This window comes from Elgaria multicarinata, chromosome 5 (assembly GCF_023053635.1).
Source record: "Elgaria multicarinata webbii isolate HBS135686 ecotype San Diego chromosome 5, rElgMul1.1.pri, whole genome shotgun sequence".
Lineage (NCBI taxonomy): Eukaryota > Metazoa > Chordata > Lepidosauria > Squamata > Anguidae > Elgaria > Elgaria multicarinata.
In genome coordinates, this window is record NC_086175.1 from 49,630,032 (window position 1) to 49,646,200 (window position 16,169).

The window sequence follows — 16,169 nt, forward strand, 5'->3', positions numbered from 1 at the left end:
TAGTTTTTCAATGTTTTAATAAATGAGCATGAGCTTTTGTCCGTTGCAACCCACTTTATCAGATGCTATACGTGGAACTTGAGTCTTGAATCTGAAAAGACAGGGTGTAATCCTATACATGTTTAGATAGGAAAAGGTGTTATAATTCCAAACATTCACCTGGGAATTGTAAGATTTTTTTTCTGCCTGAGCATGCATAGAATTGCACCCTAAAAAGTCTTCAAAATGTTCATTGAACCCATAGTCCCTATTTAGTGCCTGATTAGCACAATCAAATTTCCTCATCTCTTTTTCTGCAATCTCATGTTCCAAGCGAGCCCCAGTTTACAATTTCTTTAGAATTGTCACTTTGATGTCCTTGATGGTATGCCCAGGAGGTTAAAGTGTTCACTGATAGTTTTCAGATTTGTTCCTATTTAATATTTGTCTTTAAAGGTAGTTACTTTTGACTAGTGTAAGTGGTTTTGGGACATTTGATGATGAAATACACAACATTTGATCATGCACACGCATACGTGCCCTGGATGCAGAGATAACCCCATTGGATCCATTTACTTTATCACTGCTTTTATTGATGGACACAATTGACATTTGGGGTTTTGTGTGTGTGTTATCTCTGTTCTCTTTTAGAACCAAGAGCTCTCAACTCCCTTAGCTTTGTCTGGAAGTTTTACATATAGATGCCTATACATTGTGTCCCTGCCCAAATGCACTCTCTTTAAATACTGGTGTTTTGCAACTTAATCTTGAAAGAATCCAGGACCAAGACAATGCTGACTCAACCCCTTAAAGAAAAAGAGGCAACTAGCTCTGGTGCTACGAAATGTCAAAAAGGTTTCTTTATTTTTCTATACGAAATATAAAAAATGTTCTAAAAGTTTTAAACCAAACTTGTACAAAGCTCAACGTTTCAGATCTTGTGGATCCTTCATCAGGAGCTGTACAACGAAATGAATTACTTTTCTAAGTAATTATACATTCAAAACCTTATAGATTTTTTTTTACAAGATCGCATTCGTGTTCATTCTGTCTCCGTCAGCAGCCAAAATCTCATTTGTAGTCTTTTCCTCCCTGAAGTCTGGTGTCAGATAACTTCAAATATTTTGCATAAATGTAGTCATGTTCTCATGCCTGACAACTGTTATCTGCTCAAAGAAAGATGCTCGTAGATCTAAAAAAACCAACAGATTTTCATAACAAGCACTTTGGCGTATTAGGCCTGAATGTCTTTAAAACATTGGCAAGGGAAAGCAATGCCAATTCTATGCTTTTCATATTCTAATAAGAGCTTAGACAGTAATCATCAACAATACATAAAGCTTGTGCAGAGTTTGCAATGTGTTCAATTTAGTCACTGGGAACTACAATCCTCTTCAGATCTCCTACTCTAGTAAATCTTCTTAGCTGATTATCTTGTGTATCCTCAAGAGACAGCTGCTATTTGAGCTGTAGTGAGAAGATATTTATTGCATCAGGTTTTCATTCTATACAAATCTTGATATTTTAAATTTATAGCAATATTTTACTTTGGTATTATTATTCCCCATACCCCAGATTTTGGAGGGGGGGGCTGCCTTATCTAATAAATTCATGGCAGAGGTAAAATTTGAACTGGGGACTTCCTGATTTGTAGCTCAGTCTTTTAGTCACTATCCAAGGATAGGCAACTTGTTGTTCTCCAAATGCTTTGGCCTACATCTCCCATCACCATTGGCTTTGCTGCCTAGGGCTGATAATGCTAATGAAGCTGTTTGGGAGGGATCAATGTAGTCTGTAATCTCTACTGAAAATGGGGTGGGGGGGAAGGTCCTCATCCTTTCTACTCACTCCAAAGTATTATATATTCATCTCTTTTAGTATTGGCCAAGTCAATCAGCAAAATTTCTGGTCCAACAACCAAGTTAACTATATTAGTAGCACTATATCCTCTTTAAATGATATATATTTGTGACTAGAAGAGGATACTGCTGCCATGGAAAAGGAGGGGAATGTTTTCTGTTCCCAATTTACTATAACATACCCTGAACCCTTGATAAGATCTGCTATTAATAAATTTTAAACATGCAAAATGGCCTTTTCACATAGATAACTGATCTTGAAACTTTGAAGCTAGTCAGTGGTCACATATTAATTCCCAATGGGTTGGAACCAGATTTAGGCATGTTTAGAATAGACCCATTGAAATCAATGGCAGTCAATCCCATGGTGAGGAGAATGTGGATAGGGAGACATTTCCCCCCCCCCCTTCCCATAATACTAGATTCCAGGGTCATCCTATGAAACTTATTAGTGGGAGATTCAGGACAGAAAAAGGAAAGTACTTCTTCACACAGCATATAGTTAAACTATAGAATTCACTGCCTCAAGCTGTAGTGATGGCCACTGATTTGGATGGCTTTAAAAGGGAGTTAGATAAATTACTGGAGGAGAATGCTATCAATGACTAGTAGTCCTGATAACTACATGCTACCTCCAATAGCAGAAGCAGTAAGCCTATGTACACTAGTTGCTGGGGAACATGGGCAGGAGGGTGCTGTGCACTCATGTCCTGCTTGTGGGTTCTTGGTCAACAGCTGGTTGGTCACTGTGAGAACAGAGTGCTGGACTAGATGGACCCCTGACCTGATCCAGCATGGCTCTTCTTATGTTCTTAAGTTAGTCATCACTGAATTGCCCCATTGAATTCAATGAGTCTGCTCTGAACAGAACTCAATCCAGATCTAACACAATATATTAAATGTTTGATCCTTTTTAATTTAAATCCTACAACTGTTCCAAGGAGTCCATTTTAATTGGAGCAAATGACCCAATGACAGCAAGCTTCTGTAGAGAGAAAAAAGCTCACCTCAGCACATTTATGGAAATACGGAGCATATGTGTGGAGTGGTATTAGTAGTTAAACGGGACTGTTCAGAATGATCTGCGCCAACAGGCAAAAGAGGCTTATTTAAATGAAGAGGGAAAGAGGATTTTTCACAGAACAGTGAAGAAAAATGAGCTCCACAGAAGACCACGAATATCCTCATATCCTAATTCAGTACCAGAATGGATTTTTAATATCAAAGGTAAGGCTGAAAAAGAAATACCTCATAAATATTTAAACTAGGAAGTGATATATGCTTTTTTATTAGGGTTAGTGTAATCACAATGTGTAGTAACTTGACACAGTATCTAGGCAAATCTTTTAATATACCTGTAATTACTTACAGTTTTAATTTGAATTGGAACAATGGATGTTAACAGAGTATGTTGGAATTGATATCATCTTTAGCTGTTGGGCCAGCATCAAAATAACTGATCTAAGACCCATGGATTATGGAAATTCTGAATCTTTGTTTCAATCAGGGCAACTTTAAAAATAATAATCTAGAACTAAAAACGTGGCAAACAAATGTTTTTGCCAGACAAATCTTTTTATATCTTTCTTGGTATTCTGAAGTCTTTGTAATGCTTGAGTTAAAAAAGACAACTATTTTTGAATCCCTTGGATAATTATTCCTGAGAACTCCAGCATCAGTCAAAGAAAGACCTTGCTAACTGAAATCTCCCATCATTTCAGCTTTTGCATTTAGAAAGGATACAGTTGCTTAGTGTTCAACAACTTACTTTGGTCTTATTTATTTATTTATTTATTTATTTATTTATTTATTTATTTATTACATTTTTATACTGTCCAATAACAATCATTAGGGTGGAGAGAAATGCTTCAATTAACAGAATGCCATCTGTTTTGATTTACCTTTTGATCCATTCTAAACAATTCTTCACTGGTGTGAAATAAGAAAATCCTATTGTGTTAAAAAAAATACCCCGAGAGTGAAAAAGCAATTCCAGTCCATAGAAAAATACAAAGATTTTGCAAAACTGCAAGGAAGCTGGGAATGGCTCTTTTCTGTGAACCGCCCAGAGAGCTTCGGCTATTGGGCGGTATAAAAATGTAATAAATAAATAAATAAAAGTATCATTTTCAAACACGTTAGAAAATTGTTAATAACTTCAGTCTAACACCATCTAAAAGGGGGATTATCTTTAAAATATTCATGGTAAAGCAAAACATTAGAGCAAGCATACATAGTGACTATCCATTAGAATCCTCATGACACACAGAGAGAAATCTGTTGCCAGGATGAAAAAAAGGGAATCTGCTTGCAGTTGTGACTTTAATATGCTAGTTTTTAAAATTTGGTAGGGAACCCAAAACAAGAGATATCTAGACCATGTATGGCAACCATTGTATGCCACTGATGCTTAGTGTAGTTAAGGCAGGGGTGTACAACCTGCAGCCCATAAAGCCAGTAAGACATCACCCTTGTGGCAGAAAGACAGCTCCGGCTATTGGGTGGTATAGAAATGTAATAAATAAATAAAAGATGCCATTCCCTGTTTTTTTTAGAACACTGTTTTCCTGCTGCTAGTAGTGTTGGAGAAACAGCTATCTTGGAGGTGATTGCGGAGGGATAGGAGAGGCTTTTACTCCCCCCCCTCAATCTTAGTGGACAGAGGAGGGTGTAGTGGGTGTGTTTTGCGTGCGTGTGGGTGTCTGCGCACACACATATATGTGCTGTCCCCAGCCCCTCAGCTGTCACTGGATGCAGTAGAGGCTAGAGGCTTCGATTTCGGTAGGGCTGTGAACCCATCCTGATTTTTAGTCAGAAGCAGCCAGAACTCTAAAAGAGCTATCCAAGGTGCCTTAGATAGCTCCTTTAGAGTTCTGGCTGCTGCTTATTAAAACCCAGAATGGATTCTCAGCCCCACTGAATTCACAGCCATCCTCCACCAACCAGATGTGGTCCTCAGGGCTGAAGAGGCTTTGCACTCCTGAATTACAGTTTAGTCAAAGCTCTTTAATTTCTGGCAGTGGTGAGTTTCAGCTTGTTTCCGCCTTTCTAGTTACATCCCTTCTGGCAAGGCTGCGTTCTCTCTCCCTGTTTGTGCCTTTCATTCTTCTCTCTCTCTCTCCCCCCCCACACACACCCCTTTGTTGTTAGGTTCTGTTCGCTGCCTGTGATTTGGGAGTGTTTGATCTATTGAGAGACTCCGAAGAGATCTTGTCCTCAAAGGCCATTGCAGAACGTCTGGGCAGCAGCCCCCAGGGAATGGAGAGACTACTGGATGCCTGTGTGGGTTTAAAGCTCCTGAGAGTAGAGCTGAAAAAGGAAGGAGGTAACAGGGCCAGGAAGAAACCAGCATGACCATCCATTTACACACACACACACACACACACACACACACACACACACACACGACCTAGAGATGGACCAGATATTCCTTCATAAAATTAAAGGTGTTTTAAAAGTTGCTTGCCATTTGTATACCCATCCTACTTCCAGCTTTGGTAAACAGGTTTTGCATATTGTTGTTTTTAAAAACTGCAAATCCTGTTCGCTACAGGTGAGAGTGGAACCCAAAAAATGTGAAGCAATGCCTCTCTCCAACCACTTTCAGCTCTCTCAAAAATACTGTCTGTCTTAACCAGCATCTCTTTGTGCTGTATCAGGATGCTGCCAAAATTCCCAAGTTTCAAAAGTGGTTTATTGTCAAATAGAAGTGGTGGGGATGAGTGTTGGGGGTGGGGGATACCATCAGAAGCCTCACTGCCTACAGGGAGCTTGACACATGGGAAATGAAATAAAATATGGCTATCTTTGCTCACTCAGCCATTTAATTTATTTCCAATTTTATTTTTAGGAATTTTTTTTAGGTTTTATATATAAGATTCCCGAGAAAGTGAACAATAAAAAGGAAGAAACAAGAATAAAACTGCAGAATTAAATTATTTAAAATCAAATTATGCAAGTAAAACTGGTCAGTCCAGGAAGGCTTCTTTTAATAAAAATGTCTTTAGCAGATGCCAAAAACAAAACAATATTGGTGCCTGTCTAACATCAACAGGCAGGGAGTTCCAGAGAGAGGGAAGGCTCTCTGGAATTCACTGAAGGCTCTACTCTGAGTGGACTCCAAATGGACCACAGATCCATGTGGTGGAACCACTCAAGAGTGGCTCATTTAGGCCAGATCTTTATTTTCATATCCAGAATGATGCCCATGAGTAAATCCTGTGACTGCATACACATGCAGAATATTTTTTTGTGTTTGTGTTAGTTATACATTGTACACAACAAATAAGAAACCAGCTATGAAACTGGATTCTGGGCTATTGCAGGGAGGGCTTTCAGGGGTCAGGCTCTCCAAAGGCTTCAACACCACCTGTCTTCAGGTCACATGTATAGCTACTACATAGATGGCATAAGGATGACCGGGGTAGAGCAAATGAGAGCTTTCAAGAGTGGGTGGCTCTATGGAGAGGTGATGGGTGGGGTTGGGGGATCTATGGGCATATCTGTCATCTCCAAGGTCCAAAACCTCTTCCAAGTGACCTGTGAAATTGACAGAAATTCCCAAATAATGCTTATTTGCATATAAACTGAAGGATGAAAGTTATTGCAAGAATTCATCAATGTCCAAGTGAAAAGTGTGAGCAAGATCAATTCCAAAAAGCAAGTATAAAGAGAAAGCGGAAGTGGGGTGAAACGTGATGTATGCCATTTTGGGTCATTTTCTCAATTGGTCTTTGTCAGAAGGCACACTGACATTTATTTTAAATAGCCCATGATTCTTTACTTTAGGGCTTCAGAGTTGTGAACAAGAATTCACTATAGGTGGGGGTTCGGGAAAAAAAAAGAATTCACTATAGGTTAAAGTGAGTCCAGTGCATCTTCCTATTTCTTCCTATGATACATTTTTGCAAAGTGTGTGCTGCTCTACTCAGTTTCCTTGTTGCTTTGGTACTGTTAAATCAAGCATCTTGCGGTGGGTTCTTCCAAATGTTAAAGATCCACATGCAAGTGCAACCCACCCTTTTGAATGGATTCACCATGTGCCCACCTGCCCTCACAACCAGTGTGATCAGAAATGATAAAATAAAAGTCTTAGTCAGGCACATGGTGAGGACCCCAGCTGACTGCTTGAATCTGCCATTCCTGAATGGGTTCAATGCAGATCTGTTAAGAGGATACCATCAGAAATCGCTTTTAGTTGGGTGAAGGCATTGTGCAATTGATACATTCTTCTTCTTTCTATTAACAGGTAATAGATGTTGTTACTACTAGGTAAAATATTTGTTCCCCTTTTCTTTTTAGTTTTTTATGGAAACACAGAAATATCCAATCTCTATCTCACAAAATCAAGTCCAAAATCTCAGTATCATAATCTGATGTACTACTCCAAAACCATCTACCTGTGCTGGCACTACTTGACAGATGCTGTAAGGTGAGGTGGATGACGAGAAACATATGTCACCAATATAGCATTTATAGCTGTGCAAAATTCCTTGCAGTGAACCATTACATTCCCTTTGCGTGGATCTCTGTCTTTAGGGGAATGAGGGCCGGATCTACACTACTGCTTTAAAGTGCTTTATAACAGTTTTGACAACTGTATATGGAGTGTGTCCTGGGCCCTAACAGTTGCCAAAACTGTTATAAAGTGCTCTAAAGCAGTAGTGTAGATCCTGGAAAAATAAATGTGTTTACTGCTGATTTTACTGAAAGGAAGAATATTGACGTATTCATCATCTGTACAGGGCTGCTATAGTTATAGTATATACTGCTATACTGCTACTTGTATCTGTCTTAACACTGCACACCAAATGCTGAAATTATATTGTTGCTAATACTTCAGAGGACAAACTCATTGCAGGTGTGACAAAACCACCTAGGGAATACTTTGTCATAGCAACCCTATTTGTAGAGATGGTTCTTAGGAGGATACTAGGTGATGGGGAACTGGCGCACAGGCATTGAAATACCAGTTGATTTTGTTGCCTGTGATGGAAGAAAACCAGAGGGGGTAGCGGGCCAGGTTTTTCAGCTGATGAGAAACACCATATGGCTCTACTGGTGGAGTTGTTACTGTTACATCCTCCTGCACAATCCATGTCGGAATGAATGGGAGCCATGCAAGGGTTTTTCCAAGTCTATTTGCCTATGTAAATATAAACAAATTTAATTTATTCTTAAAATTTCATTTATTTATTTTATTACATTTTTATACTGCCCAATAGCTGAGGCTCTCTGGGCAGTTTACAATTTCAGATTGCCCATTTGACCCTTTCTAAGGCTAATCTTTTTTTAACAAACCCAAACAAAACAGGTTTATACCATCTTGAAAGTCTGGTCTGTGGCCATTATCAATCAATCCATAAAAGGGGGGACCTTATAAGGCACCAAATAGAAGGGGGAGGGTGGTGGTGGAGTTTCCAGGTGCATAGAAACGTATTTATAAAACTTTATTATAAACCATTTATTAAAAAGACATGTCAAGAATGTCATTTTCATGAAAGATAACACTTTAAAAAGGGACAGCTAAATTATACTTACTCTATTGCTATATATTTTTAAAAGTTGCAAAGCATTGTATTGCAGTTTGCTTTTATTTTATGGAAGTGACATTTTGGAGTGATACTTTATATAAATCGTTTACATTACCATTTATATTCTATAGGAGAAGATATCTGAAACATGTTGAACTCAATACATATATTTCTGTGTGCCTTGAGGCTTTCTACCCCTTTATCAGAGGAAGCAATGCAATGAATAGCACAGTTGTATACTTCTCTTTCCACTATTCCAACTTTCACTGCCTAGGCACAAACCCTTATCTGACCCTCCCTATGTATTTGAGCCAGTGCTGGCTCCAGGTTTTGGAGGTCCCATGGGCAAGTCACCCTCAATGGGGGACCCTCCCTCAGAGAGCCTATCTTCTCACCACCATTGTCACCAGCTGCTATTGCGCCTCCTCCTCTTTTTCATCGTTGCTCCCACTTGCTTGATAGACAGAGAACCAGTGAGCAAGTGGGCAGTCGCATCTGCTGCTCCTCACCACTACCACTGTGTGGACTACAGCAAGAGGCAGGTGACCAAACTGGTTGCAGTGGTGAAAAGAAAGAGCAACACCAGGGGGCTCTTGTCAGTAGACCCCTGCTGGGGTGTGGTCCCTTGACAGGTGCTTGACCATGTGCCCTGATAGAGAGCCAGTGTGGTTTAGTGGCTAGAGTGTCAGACTGGGAGTCAGGAGATCTGGGTTCTAGCCCCCACTCGGCCATAGAAACCCACTGGGTGACTTGGGCCAGTCATAGACTCTCAGTCCAACCCACTTCACAGGGTTGTTGTGAGGATAAAGTGGAGAGCAGGATTATGTACACTACCTTGGGTTCTTTGCAGGAAAAAAGGCAGGATATAAATTCAATAGTAAGTAAATAAATAAATAAATAACTGGCCCCAAGAGTTATAAAAGAGATAAATATCTTTCACCAATCTGTGTTATTTTGTAGTGTATTGTCCTGCAGTAATGGCTGTGTTGTTGTTTTGTTTTTTAAATTGAGTTCTTCCTTAAAACATATTTGGATCAGTTACATTGCAATCCTACACGTGCCTCCTCAGAAGTTAGTTCCATTGAGTTCAATGTCATAGACTCCCAGCCTTGGATTGCAGCCTTGGCCCATCGTTAAAGTGAATAGGAAAAAGAAGCATTAGCATTTTCAGAGTTTTGGGGCTCGAAATGAGCTCCGGCATGATGAAAATAAAATGTCAATTTAACACTTCAAGCAGCTGCTTGATGATGATGGCAGCAGTGTTAACCTTAATATTGATCAGTACTTATAAGAGGACTGGACTTCATCCGACAATGCACAGTCAGAGCAGCTGGAGCTGCACTCAAGAGCCCTCTTAAAAACACACACAACAATAAACACACTTACGACCTGCTCGGAGGGATGGAATAAAAGGTAGGATTAAATCCAGTTTTCCCTCCACTCCTGAACAGCTGACTGGCATTTGTAGTTCTGACAGCTGAGTCGGAGAGAAACACCCTTTAGGCAGCACCTGTGATTGGACAACTGATGGGAGAATTCCCTTTGGGTCAATTAAGAATGAGCTCTGCTATTACAAGCTTTCCCAGCAACTGTGTAGAAAAATAGCAGCCGTTTTCGAAGAGTCAGCGCATGAACATTGTTGGTGCAGTGCACAGACACCTTCTCTTATTTCTGCTTGGGAATTGTTGTCAGCGCTTGTTATGACAGAGGAGCTTCCAAATTTAGCTCTCTCCCTGTCCCCAACCCAACGCCATCCAAGAACAAGAAAGGCTTGGGAGCTGGATGAAGAACATCATCAGGCACATGAAACACGGGCAAGAAATACATCAAGAGAATGAAGCCCAATATAGAATATAGTTATCTAACACAAGGCTGCTTGCTTGGTTGCTCTGGTTGTGGTAGTTCGGAGCAATCAATGAGAGTTCCACTGAAAGTAAGGAGATTAAAGGGATTTCTGTGCACCTGGCTTTATGCCTGCTGTACTGTTCTGAACATGTGCAGAAACATCTTTTACATTCTGAGCCAGAAAAGTGTGTAGTGGTAGGTGTCAGGTGGAATGGAGCTTGTTTGGTATTATTTATTTATTTATTTATTTATTTATTTAATTACATTTATATACCGCCCCACAGCCGAAGCTCTCTGGGCGGTTTACAACAATTAAAAATAGTAAACATTAAAAGTATACAAAAATTTAAAAAAAAACATAAAAACAGTATAAAAACAACAGTATCCATTTAAAAACAACAATTCTGGGGTCCATTAAAAACAAACTTAACGTTGTTAAATGCTGTTAAAATGCCTGGGAGAAGAGAAAAGTCTTGGCCTGGCGCCGAAAAGATAACAACGTTGGCGCCAGGTGAGCCTCATCGGGAAGATCATTCCACAGTAATACTGTTGAGCATTGCAATCTAGACAAATTCATATTTCACTCCAGGTAATTGTAGACTTCATCAGCATCACTAACAGCATCACTAAATATATATGTGTGTGTGTGTGTGTGTATGTGTGTATATATATATATATATATATATATATATATATATATATATATATGCCATTCATTTTCCTCAAAATAAAAAAGGCTGCTTGAAAGCTGCATGTCGTTTGTGCACAAACATGGTGATGGCTTAAACAGATGATGACAAATGAGAATAGGCAACTGCAAATATGTATCCATGAAACAAATGTAAAATGAGCCTCCTTGTCAATATCAGAACTGACATCAACAATCACAACAGAAACCTTTTTAGCCATGTTTCCAATGTCAGATTCTTTTGGGGGGTGGCAGTATTGCATAATATAAACTGACACTTGAAAGTTAAGCTGCCAAATACTTAATAAAAAATGTCTTTTTCTTAAGGGAGGGAGAAAACCAATATGAGAAAGCATTTGGTATATCATCAAAGGATGTCTTTGAAGCTCTTTACAGGTAAGGCTGCCCTGCAATAATCAGATTTTAAAAGGGAAGTGCAACACATGGCCTTTGATAAAGTTTGAGTCACCACCACCACTATCGTCACCCGCTGTCAGTTTCATAGAACTCAATACTAATAATTTATGCTTTCTCAACTAAGGCCATTGTAAAGATCCATGAAAACAATCTAATATGTACCATGTAGTAATTTATAATGTATCATGTTGGATTAATTTACACTGTTTAGCTTCTTACAAATAAAAACAATTTTTAGAAAAGTGTAAAACCACAAGTATCCTGTGAAAAATCCAACCTATTCTTCAATCTAGCAGTTTTTATGTGTTTGGAAGCACCAATGCATAAATGAGCTCTTACATCTGCAAGGGAGACCATATCCAAGCAATAGACAAAAATTGCCTGTTTTTTTTGCAGATCTGCTCCCTCTACCAAAATGAATGGGGAAATCTATATGAGCAAGAGTCTCATGAGTTTATTAGAGCACAGGCAATCCTTTTAATTAGGATGACTGTATTTATTTTAAATGGTCAAGCAATAATGTATGTCAAATAATGTTAGTCACTGTGGATTTTTGAATAAACTTATTGCGTATGTAACTTTAAATTTCCAGATCGGAGGAGGAAATGATAAAATTCATGTATGGATTGAATGCAGTTTGGCGCATATGTGGCAGAGATGTGATAGCTGCTTTCGATCTTTCCCCATTTACTGTGATTTATGATCTTGGAGGTAAGTTCCTTAAGAATTTTCAGTTGTCTTATTTTTTTCTGATATGGAGATGTTAAAATACTTAGACCAAAGTTGTCTTGCACAGAACATCTTGCACTTTTTAGGCACATGATTGGCTTAATGCAAGTACTAACAATATTGTTTGCGGATTGGCTTTCATTTGAGTTGCAATCTCTCTGTCACTGCATCTCAAGTGCAATCCAGGATTGCCTGCCAGGCAGCTACTCCAACACTGGTCTTTCTATCATGGTCAGCAGGTTCAATTAAGATGGCCATGTGTCCTACTTTACAAGGAACAGTCCTCTATTTGAAGGACTGTCATAGCATCATCACACAGGGGGAATTTGTGATTGCTCACTGTCACTTCTTTGCCTGCGTATTTGTCGCTCATTACTTCCTCTTTTGAAAGAGGAAGTAAACAATGTGCACATTTTGATCATGCTGCTTCTCCTGCAAACAGAAGGAGATAGTGGCAACTTCCATCTTTAAAAATAAGTCGGATTTACTGGTTTTTGTTGTTTTGTGAAGAAGGCTAGAAAGAGCAGGAGGTGCACGGGTGGCAGATGATATCATGAGAGGGACCCGTGAAAATCTGTGAGTGCCCAGTAATGATGGAGCTCTCAGAGGATAGTCATCTAATTGGTTCATCCAAACCCCAAAGAGGCCAAGAGAACATAAAGTGCTATGCCAGTGTGGGTTTTGTATCTCTGAACTTATTCTTGTTTTTTTCTAAAAAGGAGGAGCTGGTGCTTTGGCCCAGGAATGTGTTTCACTGTATCCCAATTGTACAGTTACCATTTTTGATTTACCTAAAGTAGTACAAACAGCAAAGAAGCATTTTGTGTCTTCAGAGGAACGCCGGATCACTTTTTATGAAGGTAAAAAGGGTGGCCTTAGAATAATCCCCCCCCCCAAATTAAAGTAATAAATGAAATCTTCCTATTCCCAGTACAGTTTGTTTCAGGGACACCCCTGTAGTTGGGATGGAATGGGGTGAAGGATACTGATCCTTCTGTAAATTAGTTTTCCCCCTCTCTGTAAACAGTAGTTCCAGAATGTAACCCTATAGTTTTTTAGACTGAATTTCCCTTTGATGATTGAATGTATTTCGTTTGTTGGCTTTTCTGAATGTTTAAATATTTGCTTAAACAGTTACTTTAAAGTCCCCCCTTTTATGTACACAAAGAGCTTTTCTACACAAGGCGGTCAATACACTGTGTCTACTTTTGGTTTCATTGGAGAATTGAGATCTGAGCTTTACACAAAGAGCTTTTCGTTCCCTGCTTTTCAGTTACATAATTTCTAGGAGGCACTCTGGTATAGCCGAATTGCACAAATACATAAGTGTAAAAAAGCATTTTCTTTCACATTTAGAAATAAACACCAGATTTTCCCCTGCTCTAAAAAAAAAAAAAACCCACTGAAATTGCTCTTTAGACACAGAAGCAAAACTGGAGGGTCACAATGTTGTCTAAAAACCCATAAACAACTGTGAGTAGGGAATGATAGGTGCACAATAAATGCTTCATGTAGACAAGCTCTAAGACTGGAAAATGATTTCATTGTGTCACAGATGGGCCTACATAGGAATTGCAGCCTGGATCTAAACAAGAAGTGGCCAGCCAGAGCGTTGCTCTTTTTTGACATGGTGAATTTTGCTTCAAGAATTCTCATTACCTAAGAGAACCCACTTTACAGTTTAAAACATGACAATTCTTCCAAGGTGGAACCTGCTTTTGCAAAATGAACACGCCAAAAGTTATGTTTGCTTGCGCATGAATGTTTATTCTTAAGATCCCAACCTGTGTTATCAAGAGTTAAATAGAAAAAATAACATGTGACATTTGAATACTTGATTAATCAGAAAACAATGCCCCCGTTCAGACAACACGCTAAACCATGCTGCTTAACCACAAAATGGTTAATGGAATTCCATTAACCATTTTGTGGTTAAGCAGCATGGTTTAGCGTGTTGTCTGAACCAGGCCAATGACTGCAGAGGCCACCATGAGGGAGGAAGCAGCAGCCAGGCATTTCTCCACCGTGCCTGGGTCCAGCTCCAGCTGAGAGCCCCCTCCCTCCTGCTACCAACTGTCACTGCAGAGGCCACCATGAGGGAGGAAGCAGCAGCCAGGCATCTCTCCACCGTGCCTGGGTCCATCTCCAGCTGAGAGCCCCCTCCCTCCTGCTACCAACTGTCTCTGCAGAGGCCACCAGTGAGGGAGGAAGCAGCAGCCAGGCAGCTCTCCACCGTGCCTGGGTCCATCTCCAGCTGAGAGCCCCCTCCCTCCTGCTACCAACTGTCTCTGCAGAGGCCACCAGTGAGGGAGGAAGCAGCAGCCAGGCACCTCTCCACCGTGCCTGTGTCCAGCTCCAGCTGAGAGCACCCCTCCCTCCTGCTGTCCCCTGTAACTGCTGAACTTTCCAACTAAGATTGTAGTGCCTGAATTTGCTTTCCTTTCCCCCCTCCTCCTCCTCCCTCCCAATCCCCTTTCCTTTTGTGTCATGTCTTTTAGATTGTAAGCCTGTGGGCAGGGACTGTCAAGAAATACTTTTGTAAGCCGCCATGAGAGCCTTTTTTGGCTGAATGGCGGCATAAAAAATACTTAAATAAATAAATAAAAATAAATAAATAAACATGAAAGCTCAAAGGGTGAGTATGGGTTGAGTGTGGGTTTTCATTGAACTGTGCATTGTTGTTGAAACACGGATTGTTATATTGTCTGAACCCTGCCTTGCTAACAAACTGTGGTTTGTTAACTATCAACAACACATGAAGAGAATCCATACTTCGTTGTTAGGTTGAGAACTGTGGGTTATTTGTGTATAATAAACCATGGTTTGCTATCACAGCTGGGTTCAGACAACACAACAACACACATTTCAATAACAACCCATGGTTCAACAACAATGCACACTCAACCCATACTCAACCTTGAGTGTGGGTTATCTTGTTAAAGTAAACCCAGTCTGTTCCCCATCCCCATTTTAATCTTTCTTTCTTTGATGTAGGGGATTTTTTTAAAGATGCATTTCCAGAAGCTGACCTGTATATATTAGCAAGGATACTCCATGACTGGGCAGATGAGAAATGTGTGCAGCTTCTCACAAAAGTGCAGAAAGCCTGCAAAACTGGTATGTATAAGAGCCTGGCGACACATTACATCTCTCATATCAAAATAAAACGCCTTTATTTCTATGGCCTTGTTTTATGTGTGCTATGCTTTCTGGTAAGTGTGACATCCAGTTCTCACCTGACATTCTTGGAACCAAGCAACTAGTCCCATGGAGCCAAAGGGGTTATTGGACTTCTAGCCTCAAAACAGACATTTCTTTGCTACATGACAAATTGTTTAAACCAAGGAGCACTTCAAAAATGATTGCGAAATTCTGTTCAACACCCCTGGATTATAAGAATTGTATTGAAATCTACAGGGCACTTCCCTGATCCAAATCCTTGTTGTTACATTTCATGTAGCTGCAAGGGTAAGCAGTATTCTCTTTTTATTGATTCGATCAGTGTCACATAGGGAAAAAATGAGATTGGACTTTATGTTAAAATGCTTGCTTTATGAATCTTGTTTCCCAACTAGGTGGTGGTGTTTTACTAGTTGAGACACTTCTAAACGAAGACAAAAGTGGGCCGCTGGAAAGCCAACTCTATTCCCTGAATATGCTGGTTCAGACTGAAGGGAAAGAACGGACCCCAACAGAGTACAGCGAACTCCTCACAACAGCCGGCTTCAAGACTGTTGAAATCAAGAAAACTGGAAAACTCTATGATGCCATTTTAGGAAGAAAATAATATGGTTTCTGCTGCTTTATTATATGTGCAAATAAACTAAGAAAAAATAATAGGGTTTTGGTCAAGTTAAAAAAAATGGATCCAACTCATATTTTAGAATAGCAATTATAATATCCATAGAATTTAATAAGTATTCATAAGTATTCATTTATTTAATTGCAGTCTAGCGTAAACCAGTGCCTACTTGGTCTTTTCTATCTAGGTCCCTCCCCTCATGCCTTATAAACCATGTAATGTATATTTGTAGGTAATCACCGTAGCGATTGGTTTGGTCCACTGTAGTGTCATGGAATGTTAGCAAAACGTGCAGAGGATAAACTATTGATCAAGGA

The 16,169-nt window shown here is 39.7% G+C and overlaps 1 protein-coding gene across 1 annotated transcript; it reads left to right on the forward strand.

Moving 5' to 3' along the window:
- Positions 1 to 2,970: 2,970 nt before the first annotated feature.
- Positions 2,971 to 15,837, forward strand: ASMT (acetylserotonin O-methyltransferase). The gene is made up of 8 exons (XM_063127515.1): positions 2,971 to 3,065; positions 4,989 to 5,163; positions 7,140 to 7,269; positions 11,232 to 11,300; positions 11,914 to 12,032; positions 12,770 to 12,910; positions 15,045 to 15,167; positions 15,626 to 15,837. Exons 1-8 carry the CDS (start codon positions 2,994 to 2,996, stop codon positions 15,835 to 15,837), a joined length of 1,041 nt encoding a protein of 346 aa, XP_062983585.1. The 5' UTR covers positions 2,971 to 2,993.
- The last annotated feature ends 332 nt before the right edge of the window (positions 15,838 to 16,169 follow it).

Coding starts and splice junctions, on each gene's coding strand:
- ASMT (XM_063127515.1), top strand. CDS start 2,994: ATGAGCTCCACAGAAGACCACGAATATCCTCATATCCTAATTCAGTAC. Junction 3,066..4,988: donor ATGGATTTTTAATATCAAAG/GTAAGGCTGAAA, acceptor CTTTGTTGTTAG/GTTCTGTTCGCTGCCTGTGA. Junction 11,301..11,913: donor GTCTTTGAAGCTCTTTACAG/GTAAGGCTGCCC, acceptor TTAAATTTCCAG/ATCGGAGGAGGAAATGATAA.